We start from the raw sequence: 24,426 nt of genomic DNA, 5'->3' as shown, positions 1-24,426 counted from the left end.
CCGGGGGTGGAGACCTGGATAAATGATATGGCGGGGTTCATAAAGTTAGAGCGGATTAAGTTCGTCCTAAGGGGGTCGGCTCAAGGGTTTACTAGGCGGTGGCAACCGTTCGTCGAATATCTTGCGGAAAGATAGATAGGGGAGAACAAAGAAGGCAGCAGCAGCGGCCCAGGACTTGGGGGGGGGGGGGGGGGGGGGGAGGGATGGGGGGGGGGGGGGGGGGGCGGTGTGGCCTGAGACAAGGCAGTTGCCAATTAGGGCTAGTTTTTATTTTTTGTTATTTAATATTTATTTATTTGTTGTTGTTTTTGTTTAAATTTAAAAAAGGTCATTATTATCTGTATTGTTACAATGTTGTGTAAAGGATGCACAATGTACTGTGTTGGTCGACCAAAAATTTTCAATAAAATATTATTTAAAAAAAAAAAATAAGGATAAATGCGTCTTTAGCACCGACCGCCTAGCCATTCTCGGCTACGTAGTGCGAAATGGAGTAATAGGCCCCGACCCTGAACGCATGCGCCCCCTTATGGAGTTCCCCCTCCCTCACTGCCCCAAGGCCCTGAAGCGTTGCCTTGGGTTTTTCAGTTATTACGCCCAGTGGGTCCCCAACTACGCAGACAAAGCCCGAACCCTAATCCAGTCCGCAACCTTCCCCCTATCGACGGAGGCCCGCCAGATATTCAGCTGCATCAAAGCAGACATTGCAAAAGCCACGATGCGCGCCATCGCCGAGTCCCTCCCCTTCCAGGTCGAGAGCGATGCGTCCGACGTAGCTCTGGCCACCACCCTCAACCAAGCGGGCAGACCCGTGGCCTTCTTCTCCCGTACCCTCCACGCTTCCGAAAAGGAGGCCCAAGCCATAGTAGAAGCCGTGCGACACTGGAGGCATTACCTGGCCGGCAGGAGATTCACTCTCCTCACTGACCAACGGTCGGTAGCGTTCATGTGTGATAATGCACAGTGGGACAAGGTAAAAAACAACAAGATCTTGCGGTGGAGGATAGAACTCTCCACCTACAACTACGAGATCTTGTACCGTCCGGGGAAGCTAAACGAGCCTCCTGATGCCCTGTCCCGCGGCACGTGTGCCACCGTACAAGTGGACCGCGTCCAAGCCCTCCATGAGGACCTCTGCCACCCGGGGTCACTCGCTTTTTTCACTTTATTAAGGCCCGCAACCTGCCCTACTCCATTGAGGAGGTCAGGACAGTCACCAGGGACTGCCAAATCTGCGCAGAGTGCAAACCGCACTTCTACCGGCCAGAGACGGCGCACCTGATAAAGGCTTCCCGTCCCTTTGAACGCCTCAGTATGGACTTCAAGGGCCCCCTCCCCTCCACCGACCGCAACATGTATTTCCTGAACGTGATTGACGAGTACTCCCGGTTCCCGTCCGCCATCCCCTGCCCCGACATGACCACTACCACTGTCATCAAGGCCCTCCAGGGTATCTTTACACTGTTTGGGTTCCCCGCGTACATACACAGTGATAGGGGGTCCTCCTTTATGAGCGATGAACTGCATCAATTCCTGCTCAGCAAAGGCATCGCCTCCATCAGGACGATCAGTTACAACCCCCGGGGAAACGGACAGGGAGAGAGGGAGAACGGAATGGTCTGGAATACTGTTCTACTGGCCCTACGGTCCAGGAATCTCCCAGTCTCCCGCTGGCAGGAAGTCCTCCCGGAGGCTCTCCACGCCATCCGGTCGCTGCTCTGTACAACTACCAATCAGACACCTCATGAACATCTCCTTGTCTTCCCCAGGAAGTCCTCCTCCGGGACCTCGCTCCCAACCTGGCTAGCGACACCTGGACCCATCCTGCTTCGGAAGCACTTGCGAGCACACAAGTCGGACCCGTTGGTCGAGAGGGTCCACCTGCTGTACGCTAACCCCCAGTACACCTACGTGGCGTTCCCTGATGGCCGTCAAGATACAGTCTCCCTTCGGGACCTGCCGCCCGCCGGAACCCCACCGCACCCGAACCATTACCCCCCCCCCCACAGCACCTCACTGGAGGGTCGGTCCTCCCGCCGCTCCTATTTAGGCCATCCCACACACCAACGCCCCCTACAGGCGCACCCCTCTCGTGTCAACCGTTTGCCTCACCAGCGCCGTCTAGGGGTGACGAAGCTGCCATGGACGACGAAGCCACGCTCCCGGAGTCGCAGGCGCCCGGACACCTACCAGAACCACTACAGAGGCTCAGACGATCCAGGAGGACGACCAGGCCACCCGACCGACTGATTGCTACTCTGTAACTGTATCTGTACATGAACACTGACTATATACATCTGCCACACTTGTAAATACTCACGGTATCTCCATATCTGATCATACCATGTTCAATGCAATTGCACCCACTGCCCCCCCCCCCCCCCCCCCGCCCCGCTGGATTCTTTTTTAACAGGGGGTGAATGTGGTAGTATCAGGTATTGCGGTACCCGAGAGGCTGTAGACCATTGGGTAAGCCTAGCAGCTTGCCATTGGATGTTGGTATGTGGCTCCGCCCTGACAGGCGGGGTATAAGAACAGGTGCCGTCCCAGCAGCCCTCATTCTGTACCGAAGCTGTTGGGGAACAGATCTAGTCTATTAAAGCCTTCAGTTATGATATAACCTCGTCTTCGAGTCTAATTGATCGTGCATCAATGATTTCTGGTCCCTTTCTCATCTGCATTTGTTTTAGTTCTCTGTCCAGCCTGTTGCTAAGGAACAGGGTTGAAATGTGGCCTCCTCCTGTTCCTGTGTAATGGGTCAGGGTCTCAACTCGTGGGGTAAGAGATTGGAAAATTGCAGAATGGGCAACGGGGATGAAGGGTCAGGCGTTAGCACTAAGGGTTCTAGGTTTGGGCTGGTAGCTGCAAGACTTGGGTTAATTTGGCTTTCTCCAGCTCCCTACACCCTTCCCTAGATCCACAACCTCCACCAGCCCCTAAATCCTCCCTATCTCTGTTACCTCCAGCCCTGATGACCCTCCCTATCACTGTAACCTCCTCCAGCCCCCCCCCCCAAAAGCCCTCCATCTCTGTAATTTCCTCCAGTCCTTACAACCCTCCCTATCTCTTTAACCTACTCCAGCCCCCACACAGCTCCATAGCACTGCAACCTCCTCCAGGCCTGAAAACCCTGCCTATCTTTGTAAGTCCCATCAGCCCCTACATCCCTCCCTATCACTATAACCTTCCCCAGCCCTACACACCTCCCTATCTTTGTTATCTTCTCCATCCCTGCCAACCCTCCCTATCTCTGCAGCCTCCTCCATACCCGACAATCCTCCTGATCCTTGTAACATCCTTCAGCCCCTACACCCCTCCCTATCCCTGCAACCTCCTCCAGCCCCTCCCTATCTCTGCAACCTCCTCCAGCCCCTCCCTATCTCTGCAACCTCCTCCAGCCCCTCCCTATCCCTGCAACCTCCTCCAGCCCCCCCCCTATCTCTGCAACCTTCTCCAGCCCCTCCCCATCCCTGCAACCTCCTCCAGCCCCTCCCTATCTCTGCAACCTCCTCCAGCCCCTCCCTATCCCTGCAACCTCCTCCAGCCCCCCCCTCCCTATCTCTGCAACCTCCTCCAGCCCCTCCCCATCCCTGCAACCTCCTCCAGCCCCTCCCTATCTCTGCAACCTCCTCCAGCCCCCCCCTATCTCTGCAACCTCCTCCAGCCCCCCCCCTATCTCTGCAACCTCCTCCAGCCCCCCCCCATCTCTGCAACCTCCTCCAGCCCCTCCCCATCCCTGCAAGCTCCTCCAGCCCCTCCCTATCTCTGCAACCTCCTCCAGCCCCTCCCTATCTCTGCAACCTCCTCCAGCCCCTACACACCTCACTAGCTTTGTACCTTCCACCAGTCCCTTCATCCCACCCTATCTCTGTTCCCTCTAGTCCTACAACCTTCCCTATTCCTGTAATCTCCACCACTGACGCACAGTGGCAGCCGTGTGTACCGTGTGCTCCTTCAACAGCACCTTTCCACCCCTCCACCTCTGCCGTCGAGAAGGACAAGGGTGCCGGGGGGGGGGGGGGCTGCTGCAGACACATGGGGAACACCCACCGCCTGCAAGTTCCCCTCCGAGCCCCACACCCACCATCCTGCCTGGGAAATATATCAGCCGTTCCTTCACTGTCGCCAGATTGAAATCCTGGATTTCCCTTCCTAACTGCGGCATCGGGTTCAAGATGGAGGCCCACCCACCACCTTCGCAAGGAGCAATTAGGGATGGGCAATAAACGGCACAAATCCTGTGAAAGAATTCTCGAGAGATGTGGACCATTTTGAAAAGCAAGCAGCTGTGCAACAGGCAAAAAACTATAAACAACGCTGCCACTATGTTCAATACTTTATTACACATTCAAAAGCACTAATTCTTGAGGCACACACTCACACGTTAAGCTACATTTGATTCCCCTCCAGGTCGGAAATCTATGCTGATCGAAGCGGATTATCTGTTGCATCATTCCCGTTGCGCACGGGAGCTACAGAGAGTGCGGGAGCCTTAGAGCACATAGCGCAAGGCGAGAGCGGAATCCACGAAGGCCGCTTTGCACAACTTGAGAGAAATCTTCACTTTGAAACAAAGGAAAGCGAGCGTTATCATGCAGGCGGAAACTCGAGCCAGACGCTGCGGAGAGTCGCCAGAGGTCTGTCATCAGGGGCGACAAGCCTCACGAGGAAAAGAATTAAACATCCCAGGAAGACGTCAAACGTGCCGCGGCGAAATGGGACGGCATGATGGGGGCGGGGGGGCGTGATGGGGTGGTGTCGGTCTAGAACGGAGCTCGGGCAAGAAACGTGGAGTGGGGATGCCTGGGGTTGCCTGCTCGTGATCATAGAATCATAGAATTTACAGTGCAGAAGAAGGCCATTCAGCCCATCGAGTCTGCACCGGCTCTTTGAAAGAGCACCGTACCCAAGCCCACACCTCCACCCTATCCCCATAACCCAGTAACCCTACCCAACACTAAGGGCAATTTAGCATGGCCAATCCACCTAACCTGCACATCTTTGGACTGTGGGAGGAATCCGGAGCACCCGGAGGAAACCCACGCACACACGGGGAGGATGTGCAGACTCCGCACAGACAGTGACCCAAGCCGGGAATCGAACCTGGGACCCTGGAGCTGTGAAGCAATTGTGCTAACCACCATGCTACCATGATGCCGGCGTGAAGTGAGGCACGCAGCGGTGTAGCGCGGATGGGCCGGGTAAGGGGGGACGTGCCACGTAGTGCGGATGGGCAGGGTAGGGGGGATGGGCCACGTAGCGCGGATGGGCAGGGTTGGGGGGGACGGGCCACGTAGCGCGGATGGGCAGGGTAAGGGGGACGGGCCACGTAGCGCGGATGGGCAGGGTAGGGGGGACGGGCCACGTAGCGTGGATGGGCAGGGTAGGGGGGACGGGCCACGTAGCGCGGATGGGCAGGGTAAGGGGGACGGGCCAGGGTCCACATGGTTAACATTCGCTTCTGTGGAAGGCGCTTGAGGCCGGCTGCACTCCTTTTTTTTTTCCATAAATTTAGAGTACCCACTTAATTTTTTCCAATTAAGCGGCAATTTAGCATGACCAATCCACCTACCCTGCACATCTTTTGCGTTGTGGCGGCGAAACCCACGCAAACACGGGGAGAGTGTGCAAACTCCACACGGACAGTGACCCAGAGTCACTGCACCGCCATGCTGCCGTGGCCCGCCGCACTCCTGATTGGACGGTTGGCATGTGAGCGGTGGGGATGTGGCCAATCATGGAGGAGGGACTGGAGGAGGAAGATTGAAAACATTCTAGTTGGCTACAAAGGATGATCCCAGGTTCAAGCGATGTACTGTCCTCTGGGGCCCAGCCTGAAAAGATAATAATAGAGAGTTACTTTCTCAAAAAATAAAGCTCGGTAATCGTAGAGTCATACAACACAGAACAAGGCCCTTCTGCCCAACGTGTCTGTGCTGGCCATCAAGCAGCTATCCCAATCCCATTTTCCAGCATTTGGTCTATTGTCTTGCACACTGTGGTGTTTCAAATGCTCATTTAAATGCTCCTTAAATGTTGTGAGGGTTTCCGCCTCTCTCACCCTTTCTGGCAGCGAGTTCCAGATTCCCACCACCCTCTGGGTGAAGAGGTTTCTCCTCAAATCCCCTCTGAACCCCCGGCCGTACCAGGATAAAAGTAAATGACTGCAGGTGCTGGAATCTGAAACCAAAGAGAGAGTGCTGGAAAATCTCAGCAGGTCTGGCAGCATCTGTGGGGAGAGAAAGAGCTGACGTTTAGAGCCCAGATGACCCTTTGTCAAAGCTTTGCCAGACCTGCTGAGATTTTCCAGCATTTTCTCTCCAGCCTAACCAGCCTCTCTTCATGGCTGAATGCTCCAGCCCAGGCAGCACCCTGGTGAATCGCCTCTGCACCCTCTCCAGTGCAATCACTTCCTTCCTATAGTGTGACGACGAGAACTACACACAGTACTCTAGCTGTGGCCTAACCAGTGTTTTATACAGCTCCCATCATAACCTCCCGTTTCAGGATAATAAAGGTAAGTGTCCCATATGGCCTCTTAACCACTTTATTTACCTGTCCTGCTGCCTTCAGGTATCTGTGGACATGCATCCCATGCGTCCCTCTGGTCCTCTGTCCTTGCACCCTACTGTTCATAGTGTATTCCCTGACCTTGTTAGTCCTCCCGAAATGCATCACCTCACACTTTCCAGGATTAAATTGCATTTGCCACTGGTCTGCCCATCTGACCAGCCCGTCCATATTGTCCTGTAATCTAATGCTATCCTCCTTGCTTTTAACCGCACCACCAACCTTTGTGCCGTAGGAACATAGGGTCAGTGCAAACAGAGGCCATTCAGCCCCTCGGTCCTGTCTTGCATTCAATGAGATCATGGCTGATCTGTGACTTAACTCCATATATGTGCCTTTGGCCCTTATCTCTTAATACCTTTGCTTAACAAAAATCTATCTATCTTAGATTTAAAATTCACAACTGAGCTCACTTCTATTGCTGTTTGTGGGAGAGAGTTCCAAATGTCTACCATCCTTTGAGTGGAGATGGTCTTCCTAACATCTTTCCTGAACAGTCTGGCCCTAATCTTTTGGCTCTGCCCCCTAGTTTTAGAATCTTCAACTAGTGGAACTAGTTTATTTTTATCTACTCTGTCTTTCCCTGTTAATATTGTAAATACTTTGATCAGGTCACCACTTAACCTTCTAAATTCTATGAAAAACAGGTAAATTTTGTAATCTCCCCTCGTAACCCCTGTGTCTTTGTCCTCCAATCCTATAGATATAGCATTCCATTAGCCTTTTTGATTATTTTCTGCACTTGTTCCTGGCAATTTGAGGACCATCTCATACTGATGGTGCCTCCTAACTTCAGGGTCGGAGCAGAAATCCAAAAACTTAAACATTTCATTTATATAGAGCCTTTCAGAAGATGGAACCATCCCAGAGTGAGGCACAGGTGTTTAAATGAGCTGGCGATCTGAGCCCCTGGACAAAAGTGACACGAGGGACAGGGAACAGAGAGGTGGTGGAGATACATTGGCTTCAATAGCCTCTTGGGTGTAGACATGGAGGAATCAGAGAAGGAGGCCATTTGGCCCATCGACTCTGCACCAGCCCTCTGAACGAGTGCCCAACCTGGGCCCACTGCCCCACCCTATCCCTGTAACTCAACCTAACCTTTGGACACAAAGGGGTAATTTTAGCATAGCCAATCCACCTAACCGCCACATCCCTGGACACTAAAGGACAATTTATCATGGCCAACCCACCTAACCTGCACATCTTTGGACAGTGGGTGGAAACCGGAGCTCCCGGAGGAAACCCATGCAGACACGGGGAGAACATGCAAACTCCTCACAGACAGTCACTCTCAAGGCCGCTATTGAACCCGGGCCTCTGGCGCTGTTGTAGTAATGCTGTTGATTTTGCACAGCATCGTCAGTATCAGGATCTGCTGCTGGTAAATATGGTAATGCTGTACGTAGCTGTTGATTCATCGGCCGTTGTTCTGGGGGAAACCCAGTAGCTCGTGGTGTTGCACTATAGCTGAGTAAGGCTAAGAATGGATCGCTTCTTGAATCCAATGCTTTTTTGAGCAGTTGCTTTGCTATGTACACTCCTTTTTCAGCTTTCCCATGAGGTTGTAGATGTAGTGGTCTGGAAGTGGTAGGCTGAACATCATACCTTTGTGAGAATTCTGTCTAATCACTGCTGTCAAAATATGGACCGTTGTCTGTCATGACAGTAAATGGGAGTCCATGCCTCGTAAACACCTCTTTGGCGGCTTTTATGACCGCTCTCGAACTGGAATTGAGCAATTTGATCACCTCGGGGTAGTTCGAGAAGTAATCTATGGTGAGTAAATAATCATTACCTTTGACCATGGAATCTTGACAAGTTGATGCCTCATAAGCTTTTCCTTTTGCTGCTGTCAGTGGTTACGTTGGCAGTTTTCGCATGCCGCGACAAGGGTTATTGATATCCTCATTGATACCTGGCCAATATACTGATTGACGAGCTCTTCATTTGCACTTTTCCTTCCCCAGATGGCCTTCACGTACCTTGCTGAGGATCACGTTCCTTAACGAAGCCGGAATTACATTCCGGTCTTGTCTTCGCAGGAATCCGTTCACGCTGCTCAGATCCGCTCAAATGTCCCTGTTCCTTTGGGCCGACCATCTCGCATGTACTTCAGCACACACTGAATTGGGCCGACCATCTCGCATGTACTTCAGCACACACTGAATTGGGCCGACCATCTCGCATGTACTTCAGCACACACTGAATTGGGCCGACCATCTCGCATGTACTTCAGCACACACTGAATTGGGCCGACCATCTCGCATGTACTTCAGCACACACTGAATTGGGCCGACCATCTCGCATGTACTTCGGCACACACTGAATTGGGCCGACCACCTCGCATGTACTTCAGCACACACTGAATTGGGCCGACCATCTCGCATGTACTTCAGCACACACTGAATTGTGTCATCCTTCGCTGTTTCCTCTTTTATTAGTTTCATTTTCTCATCAGAGAGAGGTAGACGTTCTGCTGTCAGGGCTGCTTGAGCTTCGATGGCCTGGACAGTGTCGGGCGATCCTGTATATTCCTCAGCTGCACGCGACAGTGCATCGGCTACAACAAGGTCTTTACCCGGTGTGTAGACTAGCTCCAAGTCATACCTTTGAAGTTTTATTATCATACGTTGGAGTCTCGGAGACATATCATTAAAAGTTTTCTTGATGATGGATACGAGAGAACGATGATCCGTCTTCACGGTAAAGGTGGGTAACCGACACATTGTTGTGGAGTTTCTCCATTCCAGTGAGGAGACCCAAACATTTTTTGATTTGCGCATAGCGCTGTTCGGTCGGCGTCACTGTTCTTGAGGCATAAGCGATCGGTTGCCATTACCCGTCAGATGTTTGCTGAAGTAGCATAGCTCCTATGCCGTCCTGGCTAGCATCTGTGGAGACCTTTGTTTCATTTTTAGGATTGATGAAAGACAGACCTGGTGCTGTGGTGAGTGCTGTCTTTAAGTCAGATCACTCCTTCTCGTGTTCTTCAGTCCATGTGAATACAATATTTTTCCGTATCAGCTGTCTCACAGCAGTTGTACATGGATGATAAATTTGGAATGAACTTTCCTCGAAAGTTCACCACGCCTAGCAGTTTAAGAACCGCTTTCTTGTCTTTAGGGGAAGACATCTTGTTGATGGCTGCAACCTTCTCAGTGTCTGGCTGCACACCTTGAGCTGAAATCTGGTCACCTAAAAAGGTGAGTTTGTGGATGCCGAATTGACATTTGGTCTATTGAGTTTTAAACCAAACTTCTCTACTCGTTGCATTAGAACAAGAACAAAGAACAAAGAACAATACAGCACAGGAACAGGCCCTTCGGCCCTCCAAGCCAGGACCGGTCATGATACCAACCTTTACCAAAACCCTCAGCACTTCCTTGTGCTGTATCCCTCTATACCCATGCTATCCATGTGTTTGTCAAGATGCCTTTTGAATGCCGTTAATGTATCTGTTTCCACAACCTCCCCTGGCAACACGTTCCAGACACTCACCACCCTCTGTGTAAAAAACCTGCCTCTCACATCTCCTCTAAACTTTGTCCCACGGATCTTAAACCTATGCCCCCTGTTCACTGACCCCTCCACCCTGGGAAAGAGTGCCTGCCCATCCACTCTATCCATGCTCCTCATAATCTTGCAGACATCTATCAGGTCACCCCTCAACCTCTGTCTTTCTAATGAAAACAGTCCGAGTCTATTCGGCCTCTCCACATAGTGAATACCCTCCAGAACAGGCAGCATCCTGGTAAACCTCCTCTGCACCCTCTCCAAAGCCTCCTTCTGGTAGTGTGGCAACCAAAATTGTGCACAATATTCCAAGTGCAGTCATTCCAATGTTCTATATAACTGTAGCATGACAGTTTTTATACTCCATGTCCCGTCCAACGAAGGCAAGCATTCTGTATGCGTTCTTGACTACCTTGTCCACTTGTGTTGCCACCTTCAAAGATCTGTGGACCTGCACGCCCAGATCTCTGACTTTCTATATTCCTAAGTTTTGCCAATTACGATATATTTCCCCTCTATATTAGATCTACTAAAATGCATTACTTGAAGACGTTTTGCGTTGTGTTCTTCTTGAGTCGCTGACCATATAATGATACCGTCAACAAATACTCTGACACCTTCAATATCTTCTATTATTGTTCCATTGCTCGATTAAATATTTCTGATGCCGATATACCAAAAGGCATTCGATCAAAGCGGTATCTTCCATCTGGAGTGTTGAAGTTTTCTGCTGGCTTCATCTAACTGCAGTTGCCAAAACTGTCTGGCGGCATCTAGTTTTGTGAAAATTCTGGCACCTGACATTTCACTCGTGACATTTCAAATTTGGGAATTGGGTAATATTCCCTCTTTATATTTCGGTTGAGATCATTCGGATCAATGCAGATTCTGAGATTTCCATTTGTTTTTTTGACATACACCATTGTACTAACCCAGTCAGTGGGTTCCATCACTTTAGTGATGATCCCCAGTTGCTGCATGCAGTTAAGTTCCAGTTTCAAACATTCCCTCAAGGGAGCTGGTACCATCCTTAGTGGATGAATAACGGCTTGGCATTCTCTCTAAGCTGTATTTTGTATATGAATGGTAACGTACCCATTCCATGAAAAATGTTGGGAAACTTGTTAATAATGGCATCTATTTGGTCTTTGCCAGTGACGAAGATCTTGTCTGAGCTGTGAATTCATTTCACCAGCTGCAGTAGCTCGTAAGCATGTACACCCAACAATGAAGAACATCTTTTTTTTTAATTAAATATTTTATTGAAAGTTTTTGGTCAACCAACACAGTACATTGTGCATCCTTTACACAATATTATAACAACACAAATAACAATGACCTATTTTATAAACAAAAAATGAATAAATAATAAATAACAAAAATGAAAGCTCTTCTTCCCATTTCCCTTTTAGTTCATCTACCATAGTCTCCCCTTCGTCCCTCATTTCCCTATATATATCTGACACCTTACCATCCCCCACCCATGTCTTTGAGATCACTCTGTCCTGCACCTCTTGTGTCGGGAGCTGCGGGAATTCCCTCACCTGTTGCCTCGCAAAAGCCCTCAGTTGCATATACCTGAATGCATTCCCTTGGGGCAACCCATATTTCTCGGTCAGTGCTCCCAGACTCGCGAACTTCCCATCCACAAACAGATCTTTCAGTTGCGTTATTCCTGCTCTTTGCCACATTCCATATCCCCCATCCATTCCCCCCGGGGCAAACCTATGGTTGTTTCTTATCGGGGACCCCCCCAAGGCTCCAGTCTTTCCCCTATGCCGTCTCCACTGTCCCCAAATCTTCAGTGTAGCCACCACCACCGGGCTTGTGGTGTAGTTCCTCGGTGAGAACGGCAATGGGGCTGTCACCATAGCCTGTAGGCTAGTCCCCCTACAGGACGCCCTCTCTAATCTCTTCCACGCCGCTCCCTCCTCCTCTCCCATCCACTTACTCACCATTGAAATATTAGCGGCCCAATAATACTCACTTAGGCTCGGTAGTGCCAGCCCCCCCCTATCCCTGCTACGCTGTAAGAATCCCTTCCTCACTCTCGGGGTCTTCCCGGCCCACACAAAACCCATGATGCTCTTTTCAATCCTTTTAAAAAAAGCCTTCGTGATCACCACCGGGAGGCACTGAAACACAAAGAGGAATCTCGGGAGGACCACCATCTTAACCGCCTGCACCCTCCCTGCCATTGACAGGGACACGATGTCCCATCTCTTAAAGTCCTCCTCCATCTATTCCACCAACCGCGTTAAATTTAACCTATGCAATGTGCCCCAATTCTTAGCTATCTGGATCCCCAGGTAACGAAGGTCCCTTGTTACCTTCCTCAACGGTAGGTCCTCTATTTCTCTACTCTGCTCCCCTGGATGCACCACAAACAACTCACTTTTCCCCATGTTCAATTTATACCCTGAAAAATCCCCAAACTCCCCAAGTATCCGCATTATTTCTGGCATCCCCTCCGCCGGGTCCGCCACGTATAGTAGCAAATCGTCCGCATACAAAGATACCCGGTGCTCTTCTCCTCCCCTAAATACTCCCCTCCACTTCTTGGAACCCCTCAACGCTATCGCCAGGGGCTCAATCGCCAGTGCAAACAATAATGGGGACAGAGGGCATCCCTGCCTTGTCCCTCTATGGAGCCGAAAATATGCAGATCCCCGTCCATTCGTGACCACGCTCGCCACTGGGGCCCTATACAACAGCTGCACCCATCTGACATACCCCTCTCCAAAACCAAATCTCCTCAACACCTCCCACAAATAATCCCACTCCACTCTATCAAATGCTTTCTCGGCATCCATCGCCACTACTATCTCCGTTTCTCCCTCTGGTGGGGCCATCATCATTACCCCTAACAACCTCCGTATATTCGTGTTCAGCTGTCTCCCCTTCACAAACCCAGTTTGGTCCTCGTGGACCACCCCCGGGACACATTCCTCTATTCTCATTGCCATTACCTTGGCCAGGACCTTGGCATCTACATTTAGGAGGGAAATAGGTCTATAGGACCCGCATTGTAGCGGGTCCTTTTCCTTCTTTAAGAGAAGCGATATCGTTGCTTCAGACATAGTCGGGGGCAGTTGTCCCCTTTCCTTTGCCTCATTAAAGGTCCTCGTCAGTACCGGGGCGAGCAAGTCCACATATTTTCTATAGAATTCGACTGGGAATCCATCCGGTCCCGGGGCCTTTCCCGCCTGCATGCTCCTAATTCCTTTCACCACTTCTACCTCGATCTGTGCTCCCAGTCCCACCCTTTCCTGCTCTTCCACCTTGGGAAATTCCAGCCGATCCAAGAAGCCCATCATTCTCTCCCTCCCATCTGGGGGTTGAGCTTCATATAATTTTTTATAAAATGTCTTGAACACTCCATTCACTCTCTCCGCTCCCCGCTCCATCTCTCCTTCCTCATCCCTCACTCCCCCTATTTCCCTCGCTGCTCCCCTTTTCCTCAATTGGTGTGCCAGCAACCTGCTCGCCTTCTCCCCATATTCGTACTGTACACCCTGTGCCTTCCTCCATTGTGCCTCTGCAGTGCCTGTAGTCAGCAAGTCAAATTCTACATGTAGCCTTTGCCTTTCCCTGTACAGTCCCTCCTCCGGTGCTTCCGCATATTGTCTGTCCACCCTCAAAAGTTCTTGCAGCAACCGCTCCCGTTCCTTACTCTCCTGCTTCCCTTTATGTGCCCTTATTGATATCAGCTCCCCTCTAACCACCGCCTTCAACGCCTCCCAGACCACTCCCACCTGGACCTCCCCATTATCATTGAGTTCCAAGTACTTTTCAATGCACCCCCTCACCCTTAGACACACACCCTCATCTGCCATTAGTCCCATGTCCATTCTCCAGGGTGGGCGCCCTCCTGTTTCCTCCCCTATCTCCAAGTCCACCCAGTGTGGAGCGTGATCCGAAATGGCTATAGCCGTATACTCCGTTCCCCTCACCTTCGGGATCAATGCCCTACACAGCACAAAAAAGTCTATTCGCGAGTAGACTTTATGGACATAGGAGAAAAACGAGAACTCCTTACTCCTAGGTCTGCTAAATCTCCACGGGTCTACACCTCCCATCTGCTCCATAAAATCTTTAAGTACCTTGGCTGCTGCCGGCCTCCTTCCAGTCCTGGACTTCGACCTATCCAGCCCTGGTTCCAACACCGTATTAAAATTTCCCCCCATTATCAGCTTTCCCATCTCTAGGTCCGGAATGCGTCCTAGCATCCGCCTCATAAAATTGGCATCATCCCAGTTCGGGGCATATACGTTTACCAAAACCACCGTCTCCCCCTGTAGTTTGCCACTCACCATCATGTATCTGCCCCCGTTATCCGCCACTATAGTCTTTGCCTCGAACATTACCCGCTTCCCCACTAATATAGCCACCCCCCTGTTTTTCGCATCTAGCCCCGAATGGAACACCTGCCCCACCCATCCTTTGCGTAGCCTAACCTGGTCTATCAGTTTCAGGTGCGTTTCCTGTAACATAACCACATCTGCCTTAAGTTTCTTAAGGTGTGCGAGTACCCGTGCCCTCTTTATCGGCCCGTTCAGCCCTCTCACGTTCCACGTGATCGGCCGAGTTGGGGGGCTTCCTACCCCCCCCCCCCCTTGTCGATTAGCCATCACCTTTTTCCAGCTCCTCACCCGGTTCCCACGCAGCTGTATCTCCCCCAGGCGGTGCCCCCCCGCCCATCCTCTCCCATACCAGCTCCCCCCTCTCCCCAGCAGCAGCAACCCAGTAATTCCCCCCTCCCACCCCCCCCCCCCCGCTAGATCCCCCGCTAGCGTAATTACTCCCCCCATGTTGCGCCCAGAAGTCAGCAACCTCTGGCTGACCTCGGCTTCCCCCCGTGACCTCGGCTCGCACTGTGCGACGCCCCCTCCTTCCTGCTTCTCTATTCCCGCCATGATTATCATAGCGCGGGAACCAAGCCCGCGCTTCTCCCTTGGCCCCGCCCCCAATGGCCAACGCCCCATCTCCTCCACCTCCCCTCCTCCCCCCATCACCACCTGTGGGAGAGAGAAAAGTTACCACATCGCAGGATTAGTACATAAAACCCCTCTTTGCCCCCCACATTCGCCCCACCACTTTGTTCGAACGTTCTTTTTAATAACCCGCTCATTCCAGTTTTTCTTCCACAATAAAAGTCCACGCTTCATCCGCCGTCTCAAAGTAGTGGTGCCTCCCTCGATATGTGACCCACAGTCTTGCCGGTTGCAGCATTCCAAATTTTATCTTCTTTTTATGAAGCACCGCCTTGGCCCGATTAAAGCTCGCCCTCCTTCTCGCCACCTCCGCACTCCAGTCTTGATAAACGCGGATCACCGCGTTCTCCCATTTACTGCTCCGAGTTTTCTTCGCCCATCTAAGGACCATTTCTCTATCCTTAAAACGGAGGAATCTCACCACTATGGCTCTGGGAATTTCTCCTGCTCTCGGTCCTCGCGCCATCACTCGGTATGCTCCCTCCACCTCCAACGGACCCGCCGGGGCCTCCGCTCCCATTAACGAGTGCAGCATCGTGCTCACATATGCCCCGACGTCCGCTCCCTCCACACCTTCAGGAAGACCAAGAATCCTCAGGTTGTTCCTCCTTGCGTTGTTTTCCAGTGCCTCCAACCTTTCCACACATCGTTTCTGATGTGCCTCCTGCGTCTCCGTCTTCACCACCAGGCCCTGTATATCATCCTCATTCTCAGCTGCCTTTGCCTTCACGACCCGAAGCTCCCGCTCCTGGGTCTTTTGTTCCTCCTTTAGCCCTTCGATCGCCTGTAGTATCGGGGCCAACAGCTCTTTCTTCATTTCCTTTTTGATCTCTTCCACACAGCATTTCAAGAACTCTTGTTGTTCAGGGCCCCATGTTAAACTGCCACCTTCCGACGCCATCTTGGTTTTTGCTAGCCTTCCTTGCCGCTGTTCTAAAGGATCCACTGCAATCTGGCCACTCTCCCCTCCTTTTTCCATCCGTATCCAGGGGGGATTCCCTTCTGGTTTACCGCACAGTGTTTTTAGCCGTCAAAATTGCCGTTGGGGCTCCTATCAAGAGCCCAAAAGTCCGTTTCACAGGGAGCTGCCGAAACGTGCGACTCAGCTGGTCATCGCCGCACCCGGAAGTCAATGAAGAACATCTTGGTCCTACAATTTAAAATTTGATAGGCGTCTTCATGTCTTTGACCTGATAACATTGCCACTGCAATCCCTTAACCGACACTGTCAGCAATTTGAGGTTTCAGTTTGGCTAAGTCTAATTGATTTATTAGATTAGCTCGTGCACCGGTATCCAGTTTAATTTGAACATTGGTTCCGTTAACCTTGAATGAAATTGTCCAATCATCCTGACTGTGAACAATTAAGATCAGGTCTAAATTTGCCGCATTGGAAATTACCTGTGGAATTTTATTTACACTTTCAACAATATCAACAAAGAAAGTGTCTTCTAAATCATATTATCTTGCACAGTGTCAGGTTTACTCGCTTTAGTTTCATATTTGTTTAAACTTATTTCCTGTACAACTCTTCATTTAGTGACTGCACTCGTCTTTTTAAATTGTGCCGATGTAGTTCCCATTCGACACTGAGAAGTGAAGTGATTAAGTCTGTGACACTTCGCACAGATTTTACCGAAGGTTCGGCATTTTTTTTGCTTGATGGGCGTGGCCACAACGTTTGCACACCATGATGCTCGTGATGTCATGTGCAAAATGGCCGCCGTTTGGTGCGCGCTGCTTTTTCAAGTGCGCCACAGCATTAATGTCGTTGGCCTCGTTTGTTTTCACACCACTTTCATGGACCATCATTTCGGAATATTGATTTTTATCAAGTCCGTTTGCACGAAATGTACTAATGGTGTCTTGCAACATTAACTTTGTCTCTGTAATCTCTCAGGCAGATTTTCATTTTTAACTCCATATACAATCTGATCGCGCAGGAGGGAGTCTAATAAAATGGGGAAATTACAGGTCTGCGCTTTGAGCCTGAGATCTGTAATAAAGCAGTCAAGTGTTTCACCTGCTTTCTGGACTCTTTTCCGGAATATATATCTTTCAAAAGTTTCATTTATCTAAAGCTCACAATGCCTGTCAAACATTTCGGTTGCTTGACTCTATTTTTTCCTGTCATCCTCATTCTCAAAACGGAACGTGTTGAAAATCTCTCGGGCTGGGGATCCAGCCATTGTTAAAAACAGCACAATTTTCCGCTGGTCGCTGGCCGCTTCAAGGTCCAAGGCTGAGATATATAATTCAAACTGCTGTTTGAAATTTTTCCAGTTAACATCAACTTTACCCGATGTCTGGAATTGCTTTGGAGTCGGCAAACCCTCCATGAAGCTTCTACTGCCCAGTTTTTTCAACGTTACTGGCAGCCATGAGGTGGTTGAGATCGGAGCCTGGTAGAGATTTCTTTCTTCTCTTATTGCACGGAGGTTTTTTTTCCCTCGCTAAACCTTTCTATGCTCCGAACCACTCCTGGTACCATGTGACGTTCTCTGTTTTCTTTGTATGGATGGCTTGGATGTGTAGTGTTTAACAAAGAACATCAAGCTATGTTAATTAACAAAGCTGATTTATTAACACTACTTTTAACTAGATTTGAACGTATTCCAAAGTACAATGGTTGCGAAATAAACTATGCTATAACTCTATCTGCAGAATTCTCAAATACATGACTACTCTCTCTCCCCGAATCAAGGATTGTCATGTGATCCATGTGACTGCTCTTGAGCATCATCTGGTGATTAGATGTATTTACGTGAAATTGTTAAACCTTCACCTCCCATACATTATTCATATTGTTCCAGCAACTGGACCCTGTTGGTCATCGGTTTGCTTCTGAAGGTGTCCCCCAATCCACCCTCCCATACGACATTCCTTAAAACCCAAACCATTGACTGATTTGTCAGTTGATCCCCTGAGCGTGGCCTGAGGCAGCTTAGAGTCAAATTGGCTTTCCCGTTAGCACTCCGATTGGGCACTGCGCTGACTTGGAGATTGGCAAAAGCCTGAACTATTTGAACAGAGTCGGCTCTCTGCCACCAGCTCCAACTCACCGGTTCCCTTTCCCCTGTGAGGACCGGCCTCTCCGTGGCTGATGGGGGCAGTAACGAGGCAACGGTGGAAGCGGGCGTTCTGTTTTCGTGTAATCATTGCTGTTGCAAAGGGGCTGGTTCGAGAGTCTGAGAGGGAAACACCAAACAGGTTAATTATTTGTTGAGTAACAACCCTCAACACTGTCCCCATCAAACACACCAAGGACAGGTACAGCACGGGGTTAGATAGAGTAAAGCTCCCTCTACACTGTCCCCATCAAACACTCCCAGGACAGGTACAGCACGGGGTTAGAAACAGAGTAAAGCTCCCTCTACACTGTCGCCATCAAACACACCGAGGACAGGTACAGCACGGGGTTAGATACAGAGTAAATCTCCCTCAACACTGTCCCCATCAAACACACCCAGGACAGGTACAGCACGGGGTTAGAAACAGAGTAAAGCTCCCTCTACACTGTCCCCATCAAACACTCCCAGGACAGATACAGCACGGGGTTAGATACAGAGTAAAGCTCCCTCTACACTGTCCCCATCAAACACTCCCAGGACAGGTACAGCACGGGGTTAGATACAGAGTAAAGCTCCCTCTACACTGTCCCCATCAAACACTCCCAGGACAGGTACAGCACAGGGTTAGATACAGAGTAAAGCTCCCTCTACACTGTCCCCATCAAACACTCCCAGGACAGGTACAGCACGGGGTTAGATACAGAGTAAAGCTCCCTCTACACTGTCCCCATCAAACACTCCCAGGACAGGTAGAGCATGGGGTTAGATATAGAGTAAAGCTCCCTCTACACTGTCCCCATCAAACACTCCCAGGACAGGTACAGCACGGGGTTAGATACAGAGTAAAGCTCCCTCTACACTGTCCCCATCAAACACTCCCAGGACAGGTACAGCACGGGGTTAGATACAGAGTAAAGGTCCCTCTGCACTGTCCCCATCAAACACTCCCAGGACAGGTAGAGCACGGGGTTAGATACAGAGTAAAGCTCCCTCGACACAGTCCCCATCAAACACTCCCAGGACAGGTACAGCACGTGGTTAGATACAGAGTAAAGCTCCCTCTACACTGTCCCCATCAAACACTCCCAGGACAGGTACAGCACGGGGTTAGCTACAGAGTAAAGCTCCCTCTACACTGTCCCCATCAAACACTCGCAGGACAGGTACAGCATGGGGTTAGATATAGAGTAAAGCTCCCTCTACACTGTCCCCATCAAACACTCCCAGGACAGGTACAGCACAGGGTTAGATTCAGAGTAAAGCTCCCTCTACACTGTCCCCATCAAATACTCCCAGGACAGGTACAGCACGGGGTTAGAAACAGAGTAAAGCTCCCTCTACACTGTCCCCATCAAACACTCCCAGGACAGGTACACACGGGGTTAGAAACAGAGTAAGCTCCCTCTACACAGTCCCCCATCAAACACTCCCAGGACAGGTACAGCACGTGGTTAGATACAGAGTAAAGCACCCTCTACACTGTCCCCCATCAAACACTCCCAGGTCAGGTACAGCATGGGGTTAGATATAGAGTAAAGCTCCCTCCACACAGTCCCCAATCAAACACTCCCAGGACAGGTACAGCATGGGGTTAGATACAGAGTAAAGCTCCCTCTACACTGTCCGCCATCAAACACTTCCAGGACAGGTACAGCACAAGGTTAGATACAGAGTAAAGCTCCCTCTACACTGCCCCATCAAACACTCCCAGGACAGGTACAGCACGGGGTTAGATACAGAGTAATGCTCCCTCTACACTGTCCCCATCAAACACTCTCAGGACAGGTACAGCACGAGATTAGATAGAGTAAAGCTCCCTCTGCAGTGTACCCATTAAACACTTCCAGGGCAGTAACAGCATAGGGTTAGATACAGAGTAAAGCTCCCTCTACACTGTCACCATCAAACACTCCCAGGACAGGTACAGCACGGGGTTAGAGACAGAGTAAAGCTCGCTCTACACTGTCCCCATCAAACACTCCCAGGACAGGTACAGCACGGGGTTAGATACAGAGTAAAGCTCCCTCTACACTGTCCCCATCAAACACTCCCAGGACAGGTACAGCACGGGGTTAGATACAGAGTAAAGCTCCCTCTACACTGTCCCCATCAAACACTCCCGGGACAGGTACAGCACGGGGTTAGATACAGAGTACAGCTCCCTCTACACTGTCCCCATCAAACACTCCCAGGACAGGTACAGCACTGGTTAGATACAAAGTAAATCTCCCTCTACACTGTCCCCATCAAACACTCCCAGGACAGGTACAGCACGGGGTTAGATACAGAGTAAAGCTCCCTCTACACTGTCCCCATCAAACACTCCCAGGACAGGTACAGCACGAGGTTAGATACAGAGTAAAGCTCCCTCTGCACTGTCCCCATCAAACACTCCCAGGACAGGTACAGCACGGGGTTAGATACAGAGTAAAGCTCCCTCTACACTGTCCCCATCAAACACTCCCAGGACAGGTACAGCACGGGGTTAGATACAGAGTAAAGGTCCCTCTGCACTGTCCCCATCAAACACTCCCAGGACAGGTAGAGCACGGGGTTAGATCCAGAGTTAAGCTCCCTCTACACAGTCCCCATCAAACACTCCCAGGACAGGTACAGCACGGGGTTAGATACAGAGTAAAGCTCCCTCGACACTGTCCCCATCAAACACTCCCAGGACAGGTGCAGCACGGGGTTAGATACAGAGTAAAGCTCCCTCTACACTGTCCCCATCAAACACTCCCAGGACAGGTACAGCACTGGTTAGATACAGAGTAAAGCTCCCTCTACACTGTCCCCATCAAACACTCCCAGGATAGGTACAGCACGGGGTTAGATACAGAGTAAAGCTCCCTCTACACTGTCCCCATCAAACACTCCCGGGACAGGTACAGCACGTGGTTAGATACAGAGTAAAGCTCCCTCTACACTGTCCCCATCAAACACTCCCAGGACAGGTACAGCACGGGGTTAGCTACAGAGTAAAGCTCCCTCTACACTGTCCCCATCAAACACTCCCAGGACAGGTACAGCACGGGGTTAGAAACAGAGTAAAGCTCCCTCTACACTGTCCCCATCAAACATTCCCAGGACAGGTACACACGGGGTTAGAAACAGAGTAAGCTCCCTCTATACAGTCCCCCATCAAACACTCCCAGGACAGGTACAGCACGTGGTTAGATACAGAGTAAAGCACCCTCTACACTGTCCCCCATCAAACACTCCCAGGTCAGGTACAGCATGGGGTTAGATATAGAGTAAAGCTCCCTCCACACAGTCCCCAATCAAACACTCCCAGGACAGGTACAGCATGGGGTTAGATACAGAGTAAAGCTCCCTCTACACTGTCCGCCATCAAACACTTCCAGGACAGGTACAGCACAAGGTTAGATACACAGTAAAGCTCCCTCTACACTGTCCCCATCAAACACTCCCAGGACAGGTACAGCACGGTGTTAGATACAGAGTAAAGCTCCCTCTACACTGTCCCCATCAAACAATCCCAGGACAGGTACAGTACGGGGTTAGATTCAGAGTAATGCTCCCTCTACACTGTCCCCATCAAACACTCCCAGGAAAGGTACAGCACGAGATTAGATAGAGTAAAGCTCCCTCTGCACTGTACCCATTAAACACTCCCAGGACAGGTACACACGGGGTTAGAAACAGAGTAAGCTCCCTCTACACAGTCCCCCATCAAACACTCCCAGGACAGGTACAGCACGTGGTTAGATACCGAGTAAAGCACCCTCTACACTGTCCCCCACCAAACACTCCCAGGTCAGGTACAGCATGGGGTTAGATACAGAGTAAAGCTCCCTCCACACAATCCCCAATCAAACACTCCCAGGACAGGTACAGCACGGGGTTAGATACAGAGTAAAGCTCCCTCTACACTGTCCCCCATCAAACACTCCCAGGACAGGTACAGCACAAGGTGAGATACTGAGTAAAGCTCCCTCTACACTGCCCCATCAAACACTCCCAGGACAGGTACAGCACGGGGTTAGATACAGAGTAATGCTCCCTCTACACTGTCCCCATCAAACACTCCCAGGACAGGTACAGCACGAGATTAGATAGAGTAAAGCTCCCTCTGCACTGTACCCATTAAACACTTCCAGGGCAGTAACAGCATAGGGTTAGATACAGAGTAAAGCTCCCTCTACACTGTCACCATCAAACACTCCCAGGACAGGTACAGCACGGGGTTAGATTCAGAGTAAAGCTCCCTCTACACTGTCCCCATCAAATACTCCCAGGACAGGTGCAGCACGGGGTTAGAAACAGAGTAAAGCTCCCTCTACACTGTCCCCATCAAACACTCCCAGGACATGTACACACGGGGTTAGAAACAGAGTAAGCTCCCTCTACACAGTCCCCCATCAAACACTCCCAGGACAGGTACAGCACGTGGTTAGATACAGAGTAAAGCACCCTCTACACTGTCCCCCACCAAACACTCCCAGGTCAGGTACAGCATGGGGTGAGATATAGAGTAAAGCTCGCTCCACACAGTCCCCCATCAAACACTCCGAGGACAGGTACAGCATGGGGTTAGATACAGAGTAAAGCTCCCTCTACACTGTCCCCCATCAAACACTCCCAGGACAGGTACAGCACAAGGTTAGATACACAGTAAAGCTCCCTCTACACTGTCCCCATCAAACACTCCCAGGACAGGTACAGCACGGTGTTAGATACAGAGTAAAGCTCCCTCTACACTGTCCCCATCAAACACTCCCAGGACAGGTACAGCACGTGGTTAGATACAGAGTAAAGCACCCTCTACACTGTCCCCCATCAAACACTCCCAGGTCAGGTACAGCATGGGGTTAGATATAGAGTAAAGCTCCCTCCACACAGTCCCCAATCAAACACTCCCAGGACAGGTACAGCATGGGGTTAGATACAGAGTAAAGCTCCCTCTACACTGTCCGCCATCAAACACTTCCAGGACAGGTACAGCACAAGGTTAGATACAGAGTAAAGCTCCCTCTACACTGCCCCATCAAACACTCCCAGGACAGGTACAGCACGGGGTTAGATACAGAGTAATGCTCCCTCTACACTGTCCCCATCAAACACTCTCAGGACAGGTACAGCACGAGATTAGATAGAGTAAAGCTCCCTCTGCAGTGTACCCATTAAACACTTCCAGTGCAGTAACAGCATAGGGTTAGATACAGAGTAAAGCTCCCTCTACACTGTCACCATCAAACACTCCCAGGACAGGTACAGCACGGGGTTAGAGACAGAGTAAAGCTCGCTCTACACTGTCCCCATCAAACACTCCCAGGACAGGTACAGCACGGGGTTAGATACAGAGTAAAGCTCCCTCTACACTGTCCCCATCAAACACTCCCAGGACAGGTACAGCACGGGGTTAGATCCAGAGTAAAGCTCCCTCTACACTGTCCCCATCAAACACTCCCGGGACAGGTACAGCACGGGGTTAGATACAGAGTAAAGCTCCCTCTACACTGTCCCCATCAAACACTCCCAGGACAGGTACAGCACTGGTTAGATACAGAGTAAATCTCCCTCTACACTGTCCCCATCAAACACTCCCAGGACAGGTGCAGCACGGGGTTAGATACAGAGTAAAGCTCCCTCTACACTGTCCCCATCAAACACTCCCAGGACAGGTACAGCACGAGGTTAGATACAGAGTAAAGCTCCCTCTGCACTGTCCCCATCAAACACTCACAGGACAGGTACAGCACGGGGTTAGATACAGAGTAAAGCTCCCTCTACACTGTCCCCATCAAACACTCCCAGGACAGGTACAGCACGGGGTTAGATACAGAGTAAAGGTCCCTCTGCACTGTCCCCATCAAACACTCCCAGGACAGGTAGAGCACGGGGTTAGATACAGAGTTAAGCTCCCTCTACACAGTCCCCATCAAACACTCCCAGGACAGGTACAGCACGGGGTTAGATACAGAGTAAAGCTCCCTCTACACTGTCCCCATCAAACACTCCCAGGACAGGTGCAGCACGGGGTTAGATACAGAGTAAAGCTCCCTCTACACTGTCCCCATCAAACACTCCCAGGACAGGTACAGCACTGGTTAGATACAGAGTAAAGCTCCCTCTACACTGTCCCCATCAAACACTCCCAGGACAGGTACAGCACGGGGTTAGATACAGAGTAAAACTCCCTCTACACTGTCCCCATCAAACACTCCCGGGACAGGTACAGCATGGGGTTAGATATAGAGTAAAGCTCCCTCTACACTGTCCCCATCAAACACTCCCAGGACAGGTACAGCACA

At 50.7% G+C, this 24,426-nt stretch overlaps 1 protein-coding gene across 2 annotated transcripts in view; it reads right to left on the bottom strand.

The window, feature by feature from the left end:
- Positions 1–4,323: 4,323 nt before the first annotated feature.
- LOC140392903 (lymphocyte activation gene 3 protein-like) overlaps positions 4,324–24,426 on the bottom strand; it is a 215,671-nt gene continuing 195,568 nt past the window's right edge. For both annotated transcript variants that reach the window (XM_072478673.1, XM_072478674.1), the window contains exons 9-10: positions 18,143–18,268; positions 4,324–5,834 (exon numbers count right to left, since the gene is read on the bottom strand). In XM_072478673.1, coding sequence (XP_072334774.1) covers positions 5,804–5,834; positions 18,143–18,268 — 157 coding nt within the window. In that variant the 3' untranslated portion in view covers positions 4,324–5,803. The remainder of the gene's footprint in view (positions 5,835–18,142; positions 18,269–24,426) is intronic.

The sequence above is a fragment of the Scyliorhinus torazame genome, chromosome 16 (genome assembly GCF_047496885.1).
Source record: "Scyliorhinus torazame isolate Kashiwa2021f chromosome 16, sScyTor2.1, whole genome shotgun sequence".
In the NCBI taxonomy this organism is placed as follows: Eukaryota; Metazoa; Chordata; class Chondrichthyes; order Carcharhiniformes; family Scyliorhinidae; genus Scyliorhinus; species Scyliorhinus torazame.
The sequence above is the reverse complement of the archived record's forward strand: the minus strand, read 5'-3'. Positions and strand labels throughout refer to the sequence as shown.